The sequence below is a fragment of the Salvia hispanica genome, chromosome 6 (assembly GCF_023119035.1).
Source record: "Salvia hispanica cultivar TCC Black 2014 chromosome 6, UniMelb_Shisp_WGS_1.0, whole genome shotgun sequence".
Lineage (NCBI taxonomy): Eukaryota > Viridiplantae > Streptophyta > Magnoliopsida > Lamiales > Lamiaceae > Salvia > Salvia hispanica.
In genome coordinates, this window is record NC_062970.1 from 10,152,543 (window position 1) to 10,172,171 (window position 19,629).

At 36.8% G+C, this 19,629-nt stretch overlaps 2 protein-coding genes and 1 non-coding gene across 3 annotated transcripts; 1 reads left to right on the top strand and 2 right to left on the bottom strand.

The window, feature by feature from the left end:
• Nucleotides 1-622: 622 nt before the first annotated feature.
• LOC125194659 (serum response factor homolog B-like) lies at nucleotides 623-1,609 on the bottom strand. Its single transcript, XM_048092904.1, has one exon. It carries the CDS (start codon nucleotides 1,607-1,609, stop codon nucleotides 623-625), a length of 987 nt encoding a protein of 328 aa, XP_047948861.1.
• Nucleotides 1,610-17,947: 16,338 nt separating this feature from the next.
• LOC125197591 lies at nucleotides 17,948-18,054 on the bottom strand. The gene has a single exon (XR_007172127.1). It is a non-coding gene; the product is annotated as a small nucleolar RNA R71 (small nucleolar RNA).
• On the top strand, nucleotides 17,978-19,429 carry LOC125194660. Its single transcript, XM_048092905.1, has one exon. The coding sequence runs from the start codon at nucleotides 17,978-17,980 to the stop codon at nucleotides 19,427-19,429; it is 1,452 nt and encodes a 483-aa protein (XP_047948862.1).
• The last annotated feature ends 200 nt before the right edge of the window (nucleotides 19,430-19,629 follow it).

Consider the following 19,629-nt stretch of genomic DNA (forward strand, 5'->3'; position numbering starts at 1 on the left):
ATGCTTCTTCTGGGCACTTTGCATTCCTTGCATTATTTCAATACTGGACTGCAAGTCGCTTTTAATGCTCTGCTGCGAAGCAAGCATCTCTCCTATCATGTCCTCCATAGACCTCCTCGACCTGTTTGGGTGATGGAATTGGTTCGAGCCTTGGTGCTGGTTATACTGGGGTGGTGGGTTTGACTGGTAGCCTGAGAAATTTTGCTGGTTTTGGTTCTGTGGGTACTGGTTATACTGGGCAGGAGGGTTGTATTGGTCGTGGTTGTGTTGGTACTGATTTTGGTTTTGGTTGTGGGTATTGTTCCTTCAGGTTGCTCGTTTCTAGGTTGTGTTTCTCCCTCCTTTCCTTCCCCAGTAGGCTCCTCGTTTAGAAAAAATGGATCCTCCATCTGAGGCAGAGGCCTCTTGAGCTCTTCCGCTGAGACGGTGTCGCTCAGCACCCTTGCTTCACTAGACTCCCTAATAGGGTTCTTGAGTGGAGGTCCATTATAGGCTGTTCCGGACCGCAGTGTAATCTTACTCACATTTGCCTTTTCAGGTACATGGACTGTAGATGGGAGTTTCCCTGAGTTCCCTTTCATTTCGCCCACCGAGTTAGCGAGCTGGGCCAACTGTCTGTTCATCATATCCATATTTGTCCTATGCTTCTTCTGGGCACTTTTCCTTGCATTATTTCAATACTGGACTGCAAGTCGCTTTTAATGCTCTGCTGCGAAGCAAGCATCTCTCCCATCATGTCCTCCATAGACCTCCTCGACCTGTTTGGGTGATGGAATTGGTTCGAGCCTTGGTGCTGGTTATACTGGGGTGGTGGGTTTGACTGGTAGCCTGAGAAATTTTGCTGGTTTTGGTTCTGTGGGTACTGGTTATACTGGGCAGGAGGGTTGTATTGGTCGGGGTTGTGCTGGTACTGATTTTGGTTTTGGTTGTGGTTGTTGTGTTGAGGCCCTTGGTTATATTGGCTCTGGTTCTGGTTGTTCCGCTGATGGGGTGGCACATAGGCAGGGTTCGGGTTCTGGTTTTGAGGGTTTTGGTTCTGAGGTTGCTGGTTCCTTCCTGCCCAGTTAGACTGGTGGTCAGGGTTCGTTGGGCCGCGGTTGAAGTTTTGGTTCGGGTGGGGATTGGGTTGATTCTGACCTTGATTTTGGTTCTGATTCTGATTTCCATCTCCCCATCGGAAGTTTTGGTGGTCCCTCCATGGTGCATCCCTCTGCTTCCCTGGAATCCAGTTGCCATTAGAATTGTAGTACCCTGCAGCATTTGCTTGCTCCACATCTGGCGGGTTGTCTGGCTGATCATATGGTAGTTCTGGGGCCTCCTTGCCTCCAGTCGGAGAAGGTGGTGGAGTGTTCTGTTTTATTGCGGTCAGCAACTCATTCTTTAATTCCTCCATCTTTAGATCCATCATTTCCTCCTGGTCAGTAGCCGAAGCACTTGCTACCCTTTCTCTGCTGTACCCATCCCTTGCGTTGTCGTACGTCTTTTTCGCATTCAGCAGCTTGCGTAAGACCTTCTTGGCTTCACTGACTCTCAGCAGCCTCCAGATGATGAATTTGCCAGATCCTTCGTTTCTTTTTTCATTATCTCCTTCATGCGATGGTTTGGGCATGACTCTAGAAGACTCATGTATTTCTCCCAATACTCGCTCAGGGTCACATCGTATTCTTACCTTATACATGATATCTTTCTCTTCAATGCGCTCGTCTTCGAAGAAGGGAAGAACTCAGCCAGGAAGGCTGACTTGAAATCGGCCCATGTGTTGATGGAGTCGGCTGGCAGGCGCATGAACCAGGTGTTGGCCTCTCCCTTTAGGACAAACGGTAGGGCCTTCAGTTTGTAGTCATCCTCGCTTGCTCCTGCCGGCCGCCTCTGCACCTTACAGATTTTGCAGAATTCATTTAGGAACTCGTAAGGTCCTTCGTAACTCTTCCCACAGTACGTTGGCAGAATTGCAATAACGTGGGGTTTCACATCACGGGCTGTCTGGCCTCGGGTGACCACTATGGCTTGAGGGGGGTCTCCGTCAGCATGCGCAGTAAGCGTTGCGAGCTCTGGGTCGTCCTCACCTTGGTCAGCCATTTTCACTAGTACTCTTACTGGTTGGAGTGGAAGCTCTGGGAGTTGGTACTCTAAATCTTCTTTCTCTTCGTCGCTACTCGTGCCTAGGTCGGACAGTGCCGTCGACAGGCCAGAACGAGTGGTAACGAGTATCGTTCCTCGGGGAAGTATCCTTGGTCTCCACTGGCCAGGAGCCGAGCTACTTCTCATAAACTGAAAATAAAAAAAAAAGGAAAATTATAAACAATATATACACCAAAAAAATCACACACAATAACAGGTATGAACGCCATCCATCCCCGACAACGGCGCCATTTTTAAAGTGCAGGTTTGTCTCTGTCAACGTGTGTAAATGCAGGGGTATATCCAACTGATCAGGATGAGATTCCCGACTTAGTTGAGTCGTTGGCACGATAACCGGAGCCTGGTATCAAACAAATTTCCTCAACTCACTTCTACTGATTAGTATAATGGAGGTAAGGGTCGAATCCCACAAGGATGGACACGTTCGGATAACTGTGGTGATATTCCTGGGTGTTTTTGGTTAGCTACCACGCTTTTGGGGTTGGGATTTACCTAGGCGAGAAATAAAGATAGTACTCTACTGACTAGTAGGCGTGAAAACAGGCATGTGGTTGTGTTCGTGAAAATAGGGGACAAGGTATCTCAAAGGCATGTGAAAAGTAGACAGTTACTAAAAGAGGAAATTTAGACAACAAAGCATATCTGGTGGCTGGTTGGCTTTCTGACAGGTCTGGAAGGCACAACTGAAAAGTGGGAGACAAAAGCAAAAGTAACTTAAAAAGTAAAAGTGGTCCAAGGCTAAAGTTGATTTTGACATTTTCTTCTTCACCAAGTATTAACAGAAATCATATGAACACAAACTCCATGACTAAACTCAGATTCATAACTTCAAACTCAAGATCCATTGATTAAAATGATTAACTTAACATGAATGGTGGAACTGCAGTTTACCTCTACTAACTAACATGCAAGGTGGTGATTACAATGCAGAATAAAAGACTCATGCACGAAAATTAGACTGAAACATAACTACAACCTTAGATCAATAACTCCAGATAAGAAAACACTTAGAAATTAAAAGCAACGACTAGATCTAACTTTCCTAGGCAGAATGAAGCAAACTAGAACCAAAGCGACATACGAAATAGAAACTTCATAACTTAAACGTTTGGATCTTCACAAAGTATTTCAAAAGGCAACAACGATAAATGTTTGCAACAAATCCAACGACGAAAACAGGTAAAGATAAAACTAGAAAGCAAAATAACGATTGTTTTGCCACTCCGGGCGATGATACTGCTATACTACTACGACAAACTGGCTGGAACGGTAGAACGATGATTTCTCCGGCAGACTCTTGGACGTCAAGTGACCATAGCTGTGGCGAGGAACGAGAGACTGGATAATGCTGAAGGATTGATATTCTAGAGAGAATTCTACTAAGTGTGTATGAGAACCGAGAGCTTGCGAACTAAGAACTAGAACTCCTTGTCTCTCTCCAAGTGGCTTCTTTTATAGGGAGGCTTGCCCTTGCTTTTAGGGTAGACTTCCTTCACGATTTGACTTTTCTGCCCTTGTTAATGATCATCCCAGCTATCCTTCTTCTCCATCTCGAGCCTTTTCTCTGGCATGCATCCTGGTCAGTATTGCACCTTTCTAGCGCTCTTTTCACTTGCGTCGCCTGAATCGTTTCCTACTGACTTGGATCTCTTAATCCTGCACACTTGAGCAACTGTTTTACAGATAATACATGCATTTCACGATATACTGACCAGTAACCAAGACTTAGAATAGACTTATCAATTCCATATGAGAGCAAACATTATTACAAACGCAATTAAAAAATGAAGAGTACTATATGCATCAATAATTAAACTTTTTGTCAGAAAAAGACACATGAAATCATCTAAGTTAGAGTGATTCTTCCATTAATGAATTGTAGTATTTGATTATGAAAAATGAAACAAAGCAAATTTGGAAAAAAATCGTTTCCAAACTTGCTTCCTACGCACTACGCAGTTGATGCTCCACCATTCCGATTATAATAAGTGAAAAACTAATAATGTTTCTTTGGGGAGAAGTGTCTTCAAAAGATCTGTCTCCCCTTTAAAAAGCAAAATCTGGAGCTTTGTGGTTTAATTGAAATCTAAGTGTACATCTAAAGCAATTGCTCCACGATGTTGTTTTAAAGTACACGAAATATATGTAGTATAATCAATAATGTATGTTAGTAAAAATTAAATATAAATTTGTGGAGGACAGCACCAAGAGAAGGATATTTATGCTATCCTCTGTTGTTTATATAAGAAAGTTGAATGCTTTCTGTGTAAAGTATACATATATGTAATACTATCCGTCCAAAAAAATAGATCACTTTGTGTATGGTACGAGTTTTAATGCAGAATTTGTAAAGTAAGAGAGATGGGGAGAAAAAGTAGGTAAAGTAAGAGAGATAGAGAAAAAAAGTGAGTAATGTATGAGAGGGAGAAGAAAAAGTGGGAAAAGTAGGAGAGATAAACTTTCCATTTTAAGAAAGTGATCTATTTTTTGTGGACGTCCCAAAATGACAAAAGTGATCTATTGTCTGTGGACGGAGGGAGTATATAAATTATGGTTGCATGCATGTCACCCTTATAATGAAAACTAAATCAAATTCATTGGATTAAATCAATTACTTAGATTATATGTACCGGGGGGGTGTCATTTCGTTGTACATATATGATAAACATGACACCCTTAATCAAGACTAAATCTAATTTATTGGACCATAAAAATCAATCACTTAGATTATATGTCACTTGTGTCATTTTGTAGCCTAGATAATTGGAATTCATTGGAATCACGAGAGTCGCATTCTAAAGGTTTGTAGTGAGATAATGTCATCTGTAATTTATAGATTAGTTCATTAAGTAATATCGGAACTCTTCTCTACTTTACATTTTAGTTCAAGCTATATATGTTGAAAACCGGGATCTACTTCTCGGACTGATCCGTCTTCGTCGAAAACAAATCAAGTTTGAGGCAAAATTCTTGGAATAGGCATGAGTAGGAAATAGATTTCCAAAATTGGACACTTTTTATATTTCTTCCGGTAAAAGTCGGAAAAATCTTACGATTTTCCAAAATTAAAGTTTGTTGTGTGCTTTATTGATAACTCCTAACATTATAATTCATTGATTTTGTGTTGATAATTTTGAAACCACCAGTTCCGGTTTCGGTTTCGAACCATCGATTTTTCGATGGTTTTTCACGGTTCAAACTACTGGTTTTTCTATGGTCTTTCGCGGTTCCGGTTCGATTTTACGATTTAACTATTATTCTTTCTCTTCTCTACATTATTCTTTCATTTAATTGACTTTTTCTCACTTTAACTCTTTATTACTCCATTTATCCCAACTAAGTTGGTCACTTCTTTGGATACGAAGAATAGAAATTGTGTTGAATATATTAAATGATAATAATATAAAATACTAACAAAGTAGGAGAGATAAGAGAAGATAAAGTATGTGATGAAGTAAAATACGAGTGATTAGATGTTTTATTTTTTATCAATGAAAGAAATAACTCAATTTTGTTGGAACATTTTGTATGGAATATGACTCTAATTTAATTGGGATTACAATAGTGTTTCATCGGCAGTTGACAGAATAAAGTTTGCTTTTATCAATTCCGAGCCATAGTCGTTGGGAGCAATTGGAAAGAAAAAAACAAGAGGGGTAGAATAAATTGGGTACATGAAGCATGTTCAGTGATAAGATTACCATACACGTATATAAATTAAGCAACAAAATTCTTTAGTCACATCCAAAATTCCGAATCCACCGTCCACCTTTTCATACCACAAATTTAGACTTCGTCATTTCGATATTATGATGCCATTATTTCTTCAACCCCTCAAAAGTTTAACAATCCCAATCACAATAAGATCTAATCCTTTTACTTCAATCAACCTTCGTCCCACATCTTTTTCGTATTATCAAACAATGTAAACCCATTTTCATACCCATTTTCGTATTAATGGTTCAAAATCTTATAATATTCTTTTGATAATTTTTCTTGATATATTTAATTTGATAACTTGGAAATGAAATTCAACATAGATGATAAAAAAAATTACTCAAAAACATATCTCTTTGTCCCTAAAATTAAAGACTTTGGGATGACACAAGTTTTGACAAATTTGATAAAATAGGAAAGAGTATGAAAGAAAAAGTGATTGAAATAATGTTACCGGAGAATGTGGTCCACCTCATAAGAGAAAAACATGACATATATATAAATGGACTAATTTTGTGAGACAACTAAAATGGAAGAAATAAGACTATTGTTATGAGATGAAGAGAGGATTTTTTTAAAATAAAAGACCTAATTTAAAAATTATACTTATTATATATTTACATATTGTCAAAGTACACAATATCAATTTGATAAATTAATGCAAATATTTAACCGAAAATAATAATAATAATAATGGAATCGTGTATTTTAGAAAAATACTTAATTAAAAAAACTAAGAATGGAAACCGTGTGTTTGAAAGTAAAAAAATAGAAGTAGAAAAAATTGGAAATAATGTGTGTGGAAAAAGAATGGAAACCGTGTGTGTGAAAATCAAGTAAAAATGGAATAACATTTGCGTACTAGACACACACACACTAGTATACGCGGACAATATTGATGTATGCATAAAGTGTGTGGGGTTTGCCTTCAACTATGGAAAAAGTTTTAGGGTCCCATTGTCTCTCATCTAAACATAAATTAAACTAGAGAGGCATTTATGAATAACGATATCATTGATTACATATTTGAATTTGGATGAGGAAGAACAATACTAATTAATGAGATGGATTTTTCTCCACACGTTTATTTTTGGCAATCTTTGTTCGGATGCAGAAATGAGCTTAGCATCATGTTAATCTATTAATAGCAAAAAATTAAAGAATTTGGCAGGGAAAGCTCTTTGTGAGAAGGAACTCTTAATTCATCAGCTGACTACAAGATCAATTAGACACCTTGACAAGCTTGTTTAGATAAATTGCGTACTCTTATTAATTATTATGTTGGTGATCAATCAACTCATTCATTAATGGCACATCCTTGTTTACATAAATTTTACACTACACCCTCCATTCTCATTTTAGTCCACTGTGCATGGCACGAATTTTAAAAAATATAAAAAAAAATTGAATTGAAAAACTAATGGAATTTGTATCCAACTTTTATGTATTAATTATAAAGAGTTAGTGGAATATGAAGCCTACTTATAATTTACGATAAAAAGTGAAAGTGGACAAAAACTGGAAACAGACAAAAATGACAAATGTAGACATAAAATGGGAACTGAGAGAGTAATATCTATTTATTATTATTACTATTTTTATTTGTTATTTTCAGTATGGCACATAATTCAAAAAGGTTTTCTTGTAAACTTATACTCCTTGCGTCCTAACTAAGATGATACATTTCATAGTCGGCATGGGATTTAAGGAATTGTTGGTTGATGTGGTAAATTAGAGAGAGAAAGAATGGATGTAAGAAAAAGAGTATTAAATGGAGATAAAATGAAAGTAGAATATTTAATAGAGAGAAAAAAAGTGATTGAGTGTATTAGTTAGAGAGAAAAAATTATCAAAAATAGAAATGTGTCATCTTGGTTGGGACAAACTGAAAATGAGAGTGTTTCGTATTAATAGGGACCAAAGGAGTAAGTGATCGATTTTTACTACTATTTTAAATTAACAATATATTTTATTTTCCGGTAGGAAAGAACTTTTACTTTCCAACTACATTCTATACCCCTAAACTCTAGTCCAAAAATTGAACTTTCTTAACATATTGGAGTCTGCAACAAAATCAAGAATAATCACACATGTTGAATTTCGCATATAGCAGTCAAGATCATATTTTTTATAACGAAATGAGTGGGAAAATAGAGGGATTAAATATTAGTTGAATAAAGATGAAGTAAAGGATGTTGGTAGTAAAAAGCGAAGTCATGTTTGGATCTAAAGCCATACTGAGGTATGTATGTTCATCTATTATGAGATGGACAAGTTTTGAGACAGAAGCAAACTCTATTTGAACATTTTTACATCAATCTCGCTTCATTGCACCCATCCATTCCATCATGTTTCACATGGATATTATACATTTTGTGTACCACAGCCCACATGCAACCCTTCTCTCTCCTCTTGTTGTATGAATTACGAACTCTATGTCATAATTGTGATAGAAATCTATATGATTCCATCTAAAAAATAATTGGTGATAAAAAAATAGTTTATGAGACTCTTTTTCATGTATTTAAAAATGCTGAAACTACAATGGCGAGCGATGGTTCATGAGACTTGTATAATGATTTTTTTTTTCTCTTGGGTACTTATTATAGTTTCATTTGTCAGCATTGATATTGTTATATTTAGTATAGTTTCATTTGTTATTACAGTGGCGGAGCCACGGTGGGGACAAGGGGGCCCATGGCCCCCCAGCCATTTGAACATTTAATATATAAAATATATATATGCTCCATTAATAATATCACTAGTTAGCCTAGTTGGTGTGAACATTGGTCATTCATTCGCCAGGTACCACGATCGATTCTTGTTGGTGTCAAATTTATTCTCAAATGCTTAACTTTTGGATTTATGTAATGATTTTTATAGATAATTATTTAACTCAACGGCGGTATAAATATTTAATAAAATAAGTAAAATCGATTTTAAAGGTATGTTTAGTTTATTTGTGGCTTTATTTTTAAAATTTTAAATTAGTAATTCTTATTGATTTTTGTCATATTTATTTAGAGTAATAGTATTGATTTTTTTACATTAGTATTTTTATTGATTTTCTCTCTAGTGATTTTTCTTAAACGATTTTCTCTCTAGTGATTTTTCATAAATGATTTAAATATGTATTCATAAGATATTTATAATTTAAGAATAGAAAATAATTCTATAGATATGTAAACATATAATCTAATCCTAGTAAAATTAATATCAATGCTATGCTCTTCAAAAAATATTCATAGTTTTCTCATTATCTATTTCTCACGCACAGACTTTTTCTGTAGCTTATGTTCGAGTTGTTTCCGATACTGAACATGCTCAATAAATTTTAAAACTCTCTTTGTTAATGAAAAAAGTCTCATTTTGCCATTTTTAAATGTTCATAAAAAATAGTTACATTTATAAACATGAAAATATTCATCGCATACTTTACCTCATTTTCCCTCGCCTGTCTTACTCTACCCATATTTTTATACATTTTCTCTCTTATTTTACCAAGTTCTCATTAAAACTCTTGTCGTCTACAAATGAGCCTATTTTTTGCTGACGAAGAGATTATTTTTTTGGGCCCCCCATCGTTAAAAGTCTGGCTCCGCCACTGTTTGTCAACATCCTCTATCAATAGCCTTCAATGCATCCGGGCTCACATACTTTTCGGCCTTGGATCATATGGTTGTTCACAAAGTCTCTACTTCCTAATCTTTCACCCGCACAAGTAGTGTTGTAGGCTATAGATTATTTTCTAAATCAGATAAACACCATTGCTTCATCCTTAAGTTATCCCCTGAACAGTTTAACCTAGTGTTTTTTAACTATGTTTCTCCTTATGCCGAGTTAAGTACCTTATTCAAAAGCCACATGCTAAATCATATAGATAAAACCAATCACCACAGATAGGAATTAAATAACTAGAAATAATAAATTTCTTCGTATGGAGGAATAAAGTTCCAAATAATTCGTATTACGAATTAGGAATGATCCAAAAAAATAGCAAAACACGGAATATTAATAAAGAAAATCTAAATAAAAATACAACAATGGAAGATTATTTTGTTGCATGAGATCAAGACTATCATCAATCCTCTCTTGTGTGGATCTCTAGGGTTCTCCATCTGGCAGCGTGGAAGTTGGGAGAAAAAAAAGAGAAAAATGACGAAAAAGGTGATGCAATGAAATAGGGGAATTATGATGAGAAGTTTTATAGGTTTGGAGAAGGTTGAGATGTATATTGAATTCTTGAAGTCTATATAAAGTGAAAGAGAGATTGGACTTCAAAACAAAAGGCATGTATATATCTAAATCCTGAATTTTTGCCAAAATTCCATCACCTTCTTGATTGCATTATGAAACTTTCTTAAAACAACCATAACTTTCTGTACGAGCCTCCAACTAAGGAAAGCAAGGTACTGATCCGAAGCTCTTTTAAAGATGAAGACATTAGTGGTGTTAAAAGAAAGTTAGGAAATAATATTTGAAGGACGATTACTGTTTATATTCTAACCTTCTTCCTTCGTCCATTTTTCCTTAGTTATTTTCTATATAAGCAATTTTTTTTATTCTATATAAGCAAACTTTCAAAATAATTAATCTATAAAACACTTAAAAAGTGAATAAAACCAAGGGGAAAAACCATGCTAATCTGGCTCACATCAGTTTACTTGCTTTCCACTTTACTTAATGTCTATGATAGTCACTATCACATGTTAGTTTTCCAGCTTAAGTACGTTACTTCCAAACCCAACTCCAAGTTAAGGCGTGGTGGCGTCTTTAAAAAGGAAAATGACTCTATTACTATGGAACATACCAAAATGGTAAAATGACTTTATTATTATAGAACGGAGGGAGTATTATTTCCCTGAGTAAATACAAAAATAGGCAAAACACATATGAAAATCCTTATACTTCAACATTTTATTTTATTATGTCCTTCCACAATTTTTTTTTATGAGATCATTGTATTAATATATTTTGTTTCATTGGATTCTTTTACAATTTTTTTATTAGAAACTTATACTAATGTATTTTTATTTAAGAGGTTTTTTGGTTGAATAGTTATTTAACGGACTTAGTAATTTAATTAATTTTTCGTGTGTTAATTAAAAAAAATTCTCTATTTTGAATTGAATTCAGTTACAATATCGACTCAAGAATTGTTGAATTGAATTCCCAATGACTTTTGAGTTGAGATTGCAACTGGATAGAATCCAAGATAAAAATAATTTTAATCAACACAACAAAAGTTGATAAAATTTTGAAGTCCAGTAAATGAAGATCCAACCAAATTAAACATAAAATAAGAACCTAACGGAACAAAAAACTGTAAAAGGATTTAATGATAACAAAATGCTTAGGTACAAATAGGGTTCCTCATTACATAATCGAGTTCTTGTTTCCAAACCCTCAAAGAAAAAGCGGGTAATATACCGAAATACCGCACTACCACACTTACCGTACCGAAATCATACCGAAAAATACCAAATTTGAGGTATACCACAATTTGTGGTACTGTATGATACCTTACCGATAGACTTCGGTAAGGTATAGATTTTCGTATATCGCGGATAACGCTGTATACCTCAGATTCGGTATATATCGAAAATAAGGTATGTATCGACTATGTGGTATCATACCACTATTAATATATACTGCACATATGGTATATATCAAAAAATGAGGTATTTACCGATTATATATATATATATATATATATATATATATATAAATAATGCAACATTATAGACTAATAATGCACATTTTCATTCTAATAATGCACAACGGCTAATAATGCAAAATTATAGACTAATAATGCATTGATCACAACCATCCAATTCAAGGATCCAATGGCTAAGATTAAGAAGAAAATAGGACACTTAGGGTGCAAAGGAGCCTAACGCACCCCTATATATATATATATATATATATAGGGATGTGATCAAATGAAAACTCTAAATATTGTACAAACTCAAAACTATGATCTGGACCATTGAAAAATGTCAACAGATCACAAAAAAACATCAACATAAAAATGTCAACAGAATTTTAACGGTAGTCAATGATTGATGTTGTGTTGATATTGTGTTGATACCGTATTGACATTAAAATCTTGAAATTTTACACTGAGTTGATATTGTATTGAAACTGTGTTGAAGCTATGTTGAGGAGTTTTGAGTTTGTACAATATATAAGTTTGCATTTTATCACTACCCTATATACATATATATATATATATATGGGCATGTTGCCACCACCCCTTAAAATAACACCATACCACCATTCCTAGCCAATCATTTGTACACGTGGACGAATAATAAGCTGCACACGTGGCAAAAAAAAAAAACACCGAAAAAGACGGTCAAGCAATTTGCTTGGTCTTTATCCAGCAATATTTCTTATCCATCAATATCTGACACACTATACAAAGCAATCTATAGATTGATGTGTAGTGTTTGTAATATTGCATGTAGCGTTTATAATATTGTTGTATAAGTGGTGTCACGGTGTCATTTTAAGAGGGGTTGTCATTTTAACACAAACCTATATATATATAGGGGTGTATTAGGGTCCTTCACAGCTCTTTAGTGTTAAGCTTCAAACAAATCACAACCCTTGGATCCTTGAATTGAATGGTTGTGATCAATGCATTATTAGACTATAATGTTGCATTATTAGTCGGTGTACATTATTAGAATGAAAATCTACATTATTATATTATAATGCAGTCTTACCACAACTATATTGCAGTTTACCACGACTGCAATATCTACTACAGTAGACTGCAATATCTACTACAGTAGACTGCAAACCTGTATTTTTTCACGAAACTTAATCCTAGGCGTCCATAAATGAGATCTGATGGACTATATTGGTGGTATGCTGTTATTCTATCTATGGTGGCACCATAGTGCACCCCTATATCTATGGTGGCATCTTAGGGATGTACTAAGATGACAACCCTCTTTATTGTAACACCATACCACCATTTTAGGCCATTGGATCTGAAAATCGTGTGCTTCTCATGCTGCCACGTGTAAAAATACGGAGGGATAAAATAGGAAATTTCTAATTTTACGTTACCAGATTGCAGTGCTGTTCATTGAATATTGCAGTCTTACCACAACAATATTGCAATTTACCACGACTGCAATATCTAATACAATAGACTGCAATATCTAATACAGTAGACTGCAAACCCGTGTTTTTTCACGAAATTTAATCCTAGGCGTCCATAGATGAGATCTAACGGACTATATGGTGGTATGATGTTATTTTAACTATGGTGGCACCCTAGTGCACCCCTATATATATATATATATATATATATATATATATATATATATATATATATATATGGGTGCGTTAAAATGACAACACTCTTAAAATGACACCGTGACACCACGCTAGACCGCAATATTATAACGCTAGATCGCAATATCCAATACACTAGACTCGCAATCTATAGATTGCAGAGTCAAACAGATTGGATATTGCAAAGCGGAAAAAATTGCAGTCTAGCGTATTGGATATTGCAGTCCGCGAAAATTTACCCTTGAATAATTTTTATGATTGCCACATGGCAGCTGATTATTCGTCCTTGTGTACAAATGCTTGGCTAGGATTGGTGGTATGATGTTACTTTAAGAGGTGTTGTCATTTTAACACAAACCTATATATATATATATATATTCAATTATATATTAATATAAATAATACTTAAAACTAACAATAATTTAGAAATAGAAATTAGAAACCATAAATCTCATACCGGGATCATTGCAAAAAGAGAATCATTGCTAAATAATTTCCATGGAGAAACCTCCTCTAACTCCTAAAATGAGAAGTGGTAGCCCATATTGGGATCATTGAAAAAAAGTAAGAATAAAAATGAGTGATGGCAGTTTAAAACTAATCGTAATATGCAACTACTGACAATTTAAAACTAATCGTAATATGCAACTACTGACAATTCAAATACTATGTAGCTATGGCAGTACAAGTGGATTGAGAAATCATGTAGTGAAGCGAGTCCACGGTATTGATTTGATGGTTGAAGCTGTGTTGATTTGAATCTTATGAAATAGGTGGTATTTTATTTTAAATATTTTGTCATAAAATAGGATTTTTTTTGGTATGAACCATAGGTATAATGATATGTCATACCTTATTTCAGTATACCGTACTTGGTATGACATACCTTATTTCGGTATACCTTAAAAGTACGGTATACCGAAATATGGTAAGGTATACCGCATAAACGGTATGGTAATGATATCGGAAATTGTCATACCGAATTGCGGTGTACCGAAAAATTCGGTATGGTATAGGAATGACATTTTATCATACATTAATTTGAACTACGGTATGTTGTATGGCATTCTCGGTGCGGTATACCATACCGCACCACCCCTACGTACAAATACCTAATGAACGAGATATTTGTAGAATAATCAAATGAAATAAAATTATATTAGTACAAGGACCTCTAAATGTGTTTTGTTAAATATTAATGTTGATTATTGGGCCACACACACCATTGAATGTTGGTAAAGCCCGACGAAGTTAAATTGGCCCAAGTCATTTATGCAAGCCCATTTAACCAGTACTTACATGATACTCTCGATTATCGCCACGTGTGCACTCCAAGCAGATCCTGAGTGTGAGGTGTGTTTGTTTTGTTAGTGATTAAAAAAACGTTGCTCACTCTCTTCTCTGATTCCCTCATTCTCACTCTCTTTCTTCGATGATACACTTTCTATTCTCTCTACACTCGCACTCTCTCTCTAAGGCGGTTTCGCCGGTTATCTTCTGCGATCTTCTTTCTCCACCGATGATTCTTTGTTTTAGTGAGATCTATTAGTGAAATTCTTGAGTTTAGGTCATTGCTTCGATTTCCTTCGAGATTTGGTGTTCTGAGTTGTTCTTGAGAGATCTTGTGTGTTGAAATTGGGATCTGTGAGTGGTTGGTTGATTCGTGTGTAGGAGGTTGTTGTGGTGTACGGTAATCGGTGAGACCTAGGGTAAACTAGTCTTAGGTGGTTCAGTCTTTTCGACGGTTCTCTCTTTGTGACAATAGGTTGAGATTTTAGGAGGTCCTAGGACTAGTGCAATCACTATTGTGACCTGAGCCATATTCCAAATCTCTGATTACTTTTGTCTTTCTTTTACTTATATGCGAAAGGATCTAGTTCCTTGTGTTACTGATTTGTGTCTCTAGTGTGCAGGTGATATCGGATCATAGCTTGAGGTTCAGTCCCGGTCAAGGACCTGAACTTATGTAGGATCTCGTTCCGTATCTTGTATTTAGATTCCAAATTGTGTAATCACTTTATCTTTTGTATTTCGGCCTGTTACATCTGAGATTGATCATGTTAGTAAGCGGTGTAAACAAAAGAGGTGCAGGTAATTAATGAATCATGTCGATCTGATCCCTACAGTGGTATAAGAACCACGGGGGGATCGACAGCCACGCTTGGTCGTAAAAATTTAAGGAGGTGGGCTCGTCAGAGTAAGGCTCAGCCTCCTGTACAGGCTCTAAGGTATAGTCGGGTTCTCCTTAATGATAGGGTTCCCACTCTAGTATATTGTTTGATTTCTATCATTTTACTGCTTTCTAGTTTTAGGTTTGGGTTTCTGTGTTGGAAGTAATCGCTGGCCGCGATAAAGGTTTTAACTGCTCTTGATTTATGGCATGCTTTACTTTCCTTTTTGTTGCTATTGCTTTCTTGCTTTTATTTCCGTTGTGTGGTTTTTTGGTGTTTAAATGTTAGCTGAAATGTGTGTCAGTGAGTATACTGCCATCTGAGAAACTTACTTATCCACCAAGTGCATCTATCCGCCTTGAGTGGCCCCCTGTGCCCTCATTCTTTGAGTGCTTGCGAACTGGAAAATCTTCTTTCCGGGGTATTCGTGTCAAATAGGGAGAATCACTGGTTGAGTATGCTTCTTGAAGCTATTGCCCAATATATTCAGTTTTGAAGATAATTCAGTCTGACTGTCTATCTGTGCGTGCTTGTGACAAACTCATAGTTTAAGATGGTTTTATAGGTGTTTAACCCATGTTTTTGTTGACTTGAGGTGTTTATAATAGGTTTCACCCATATAGTCGTTAATTAGATGAAATAATGAGTTTTTTGTAGTAAAAACAGGTTAAAACGGAGCAAATGGTTGATTCAAGAGATTTCGCCCGCTCAGGCGTTTTGAAGTGAATTCCAGAGAGAAAACCCATTCGGGCTTTTCGCATCCGACAAAAAGCCCGATCGGGCATTTTTGGCTGACATCGCGATACTTCCGGATTGCCCGATCGGGCGTTCTTCATCTTGCCAATCATGCGATCGGGCGTTTTACGCAGATACCCATTTTTTACTCCGAGTATAAAAGGATTCTCACTCATTTTCGAACCCTAACTTCTCCCTTGCAAAATTGAGAGAGAAATCGAGAGATTCAAGAGGATTGAAGGCAAGGAGGCTTTCATCTTCAAGATATTGAAGAAGAAGACTCTCCCCAACATCAAGTCCACCTTAGGGAGTTCTATTTTCCATTCCTACTATGTTTTCCTTTGTTTTTCTTGTATTTTCTTTTGTTTTTGCTTCCACTATGAGTAGCTAAGTTTTTATTAGGGATATTGGTGAAGTTTGTATGGAATCCATAGGTTAAACCTTGATTTATGCTTATCTTTCACTTTTGTGATGGTTTTGTTGGTTATTGGGCTTTTTCATTATCTAATTGCTTAGCTACCAATTGGATATGTCTTGTTCTAATTATTGTCATTGAGAAATGCTTGATTAGATTGTTAAATAATCAACAACTCCGTGCGTTTTATGTTATCGAGAGATGCATAGCTAGAGAGAGGGCTTGGGTCCGTAGGTCTTAGGAGTCGGTCTTGAAGTGTAGGGAGGAGACTCCGACATTAGAGGCTAATCAACGCGTTAGATTCACCCGAGAGGGTCTCTAACCAATTAACTCGACTTTCCTAGCCACACATGAGACCCAATAGATGAGCATGATCCCTAGGTGAACACCTGTGATCCATACCAACGGATCCATATCCCTACCTTCTCAATTTGTGTGAAAACTACCTTTTATTTGTTTTACTTTCCTAATTTTCTCTTATTTGCTTACTTGTTCTTTGTTCTTAGCTTGTAGTTTAAGAAAAACCAAAAACTCCTTTTATTAGTCTAGATAGTGATCAAAGTTGGATCGTAGTACTCAAGCCGACATTTAGTCTTCGAGGATCGATAATTTCAACTTGCCACGTGCTACATACCCCATACGCTTGTGGGTGACATATTGTTTGCAAATTTAGCACGAGTCATGTTTTTGGCACCGTTGTCGGGAACTAATTTTCTTTTGTGTTTGATATTGTGATATGATAGAGAATACTAGTTTAGGCATTTTACTTGCTTTATTTAGTTTATTTTTTTCTAGTTTAGCTCTAATTTGCCTTTGTATCCTCTCTTGTATTGTGTAGGTTTTTATGCTCACACGCTCAATGCATCTACCCCCTAAGCCGATTAATTTAGAGATAGAAGCCACCAATAGAAGAAGAGGAGGACGAAGGAGGAGAGCACGAGCTCAACATCTAGTTGAGTCAATGGAATAACCAAATGAGAACAATGAGGAAGTACCACCTCCACCTCCACGTCCCCTTAATCAAGACCAAATCATCCTCCAATTACAACAACAAATGGAGGAGATGAGAAGGGAAAGAGAGGAGGAAAGGAGAAGAGATGCACCGGTTAGAAATGCATTTGGGAACGTTAATATCCCAATGCCACCCATTGATCCAAGAGTGAATGCCAACAACTTTGAGTTGAAGACGGCGTTAATCCAATTTGTGGAGCAATGAGTTTTCTTGGGAAGACCCACGGAGGATCCTAATATGCACTTAGCCAAATTCTTGGAGATTGTCAACACAACTAAGCTTAATGGGGTTCCCGAAGATACAATCAAGCTTATGCTATTCTCATTCTCATTGACGGGATATGCTAGAGATTGGTTCGATAACCTTGTGTCAGGCTCGGTTACGAGTTGGGAAGATTTAGCCAAAATGTTCTTGGAGAGGTTCTTCCCTCTTAGCTCTACTCTCAACCTATAAGCAGAGATCTCTCATTTTAAAATGAAGAGCCAAGAGTCTATGCTTGAAGCATGGGAGAGATTCAATGCTTTGTTGAAGAAGTGTCCCAACCATGGGCTATCTCTGGGCCATCAAGTGAGCCTTTTCTACAATGGATGCTCGGAATTCATCAAAAGTCAACTAAACTTTGGCTCCGGGGGGTCATTTTTGGGCAAGGGGGTCGATGAGTTCAAGAAGATGCTTCAAAGGCTTGCCTTCACTAGTAAGGGTTGGAGCGCAAATCGAGATGGTTCAATGCCAGTAGCTTCGGTAGTTGATGCGGATGCCGTTAACCTTCTCTCCCTACAATTGATGATGTTGAATCAAAAGGTGGATGACCTTAGTTTGGGGGTGGCACCCATTGGAGGGCCTCAACCGCCCGTTGAAGATGTCAATTATGTACACCAAGGGGGTAATCCAAGGAATTTCAACAATTATCGCCTTAATAATGGGGGTGGTAATTATCAAGGCTACCGCCCACCCTTCAATGCGCATCCAAACTTCTCATATGGAAATCCAAGTAATGCTATCCAACCATCTCCATCTCCATCTCCCGGATTTGGAGCATCAAGTGGGGCCACCAATGTACCTAGCCCCTCAAAATCTTCGAGTGATGTCACAAATGAGCTTCTAAAAGCTCTCATGGAGAAGACCGATGGGATAATGACACACTCCACCATGAGAATTGATAAAGTTAAAACGGCGGTAGTGGAGGTCACCACAAGATTGGGGGCTTTAGAGCATCGAGTTAGTCAAATTGCTCAAGCCGTTGGAAAAATACATCAACCGGGGCAATTTCCAAGCACTACAATTCCAAATCCGAAAGATTGCAAGGCAATCTACTTGAGGAGTAGGACAAGCTATGAGAGTCCTCCTATGCCCGAAGTGGAAACTAAGGAAGTCCCGGAAGAAAAGAAAGAAGAAGAGGAAATAGAGGTGGAGTCACATAATATGCCACCCGAGATTCATCATGAAGCAAATGCTCCTTCCAATCCAAAAGAGGTTAAAATTTCTTTCCCTAAAGTGGTACAAAAGAAGAAATTGGATGAGAGGTTTGCGAAGTTCCATGAGATCTTCAAGAGGGTGCACCTCAACATACCTCTCATTGAGGCACTCCAACAAATGCCCGGTTATCTCAAATATTTGAAGGAGATTATGTCCAAGAAGAAGAAGATGGTTGATTATGAAACCGTGAACTTGACCGAGAATTGTAGTGCAATTATCCAACAAAAGATGCCGGCAATGATGAAGGATCCGAGGAGCTTCAACATCTCTTGTGTGATAGGGAATGATAGGCAAACTAAGGCCTTGTGTGACTTGGGGGCAAGCATAAATCTTATGCCCTTAAGCTTCTTCCGGAAGTTGAAGTTTGGTGTCTTGAAGCCGATCACCATCACCCTTCAAATGGCGGATAAGTCCGTCAAGTTCCCCAATGGAATCTTGAAAATGTCTTAGTAAGGGTGAATGATTTTATCTTCCCCGTTGACTTTGTAGTCTTGGACATGAAGAAGGATCCTAATGTTCCTCTCATTCTTGGAAGGCCATTCCTTGCAACAGGGAAGGCTCTAATTGATGTCACCAAGGGAGAACTCACCCTTAGGCATGGAAACAAGACGGTTATCCTCTCTATGTTAGACAAGATGAAACGCCATGAA

Coding starts and splice junctions, on each gene's coding strand:
- LOC125194659 (XM_048092904.1), bottom strand. CDS start 1,609: ATGCCCAAACCATCGCATGAAGGAGATAATGAAAAAAGAAACGAAGGA.
- LOC125194660 (XM_048092905.1), top strand. CDS start 17,978: ATGAAGAGCCAAGAGTCTATGCTTGAAGCATGGGAGAGATTCAATGCT.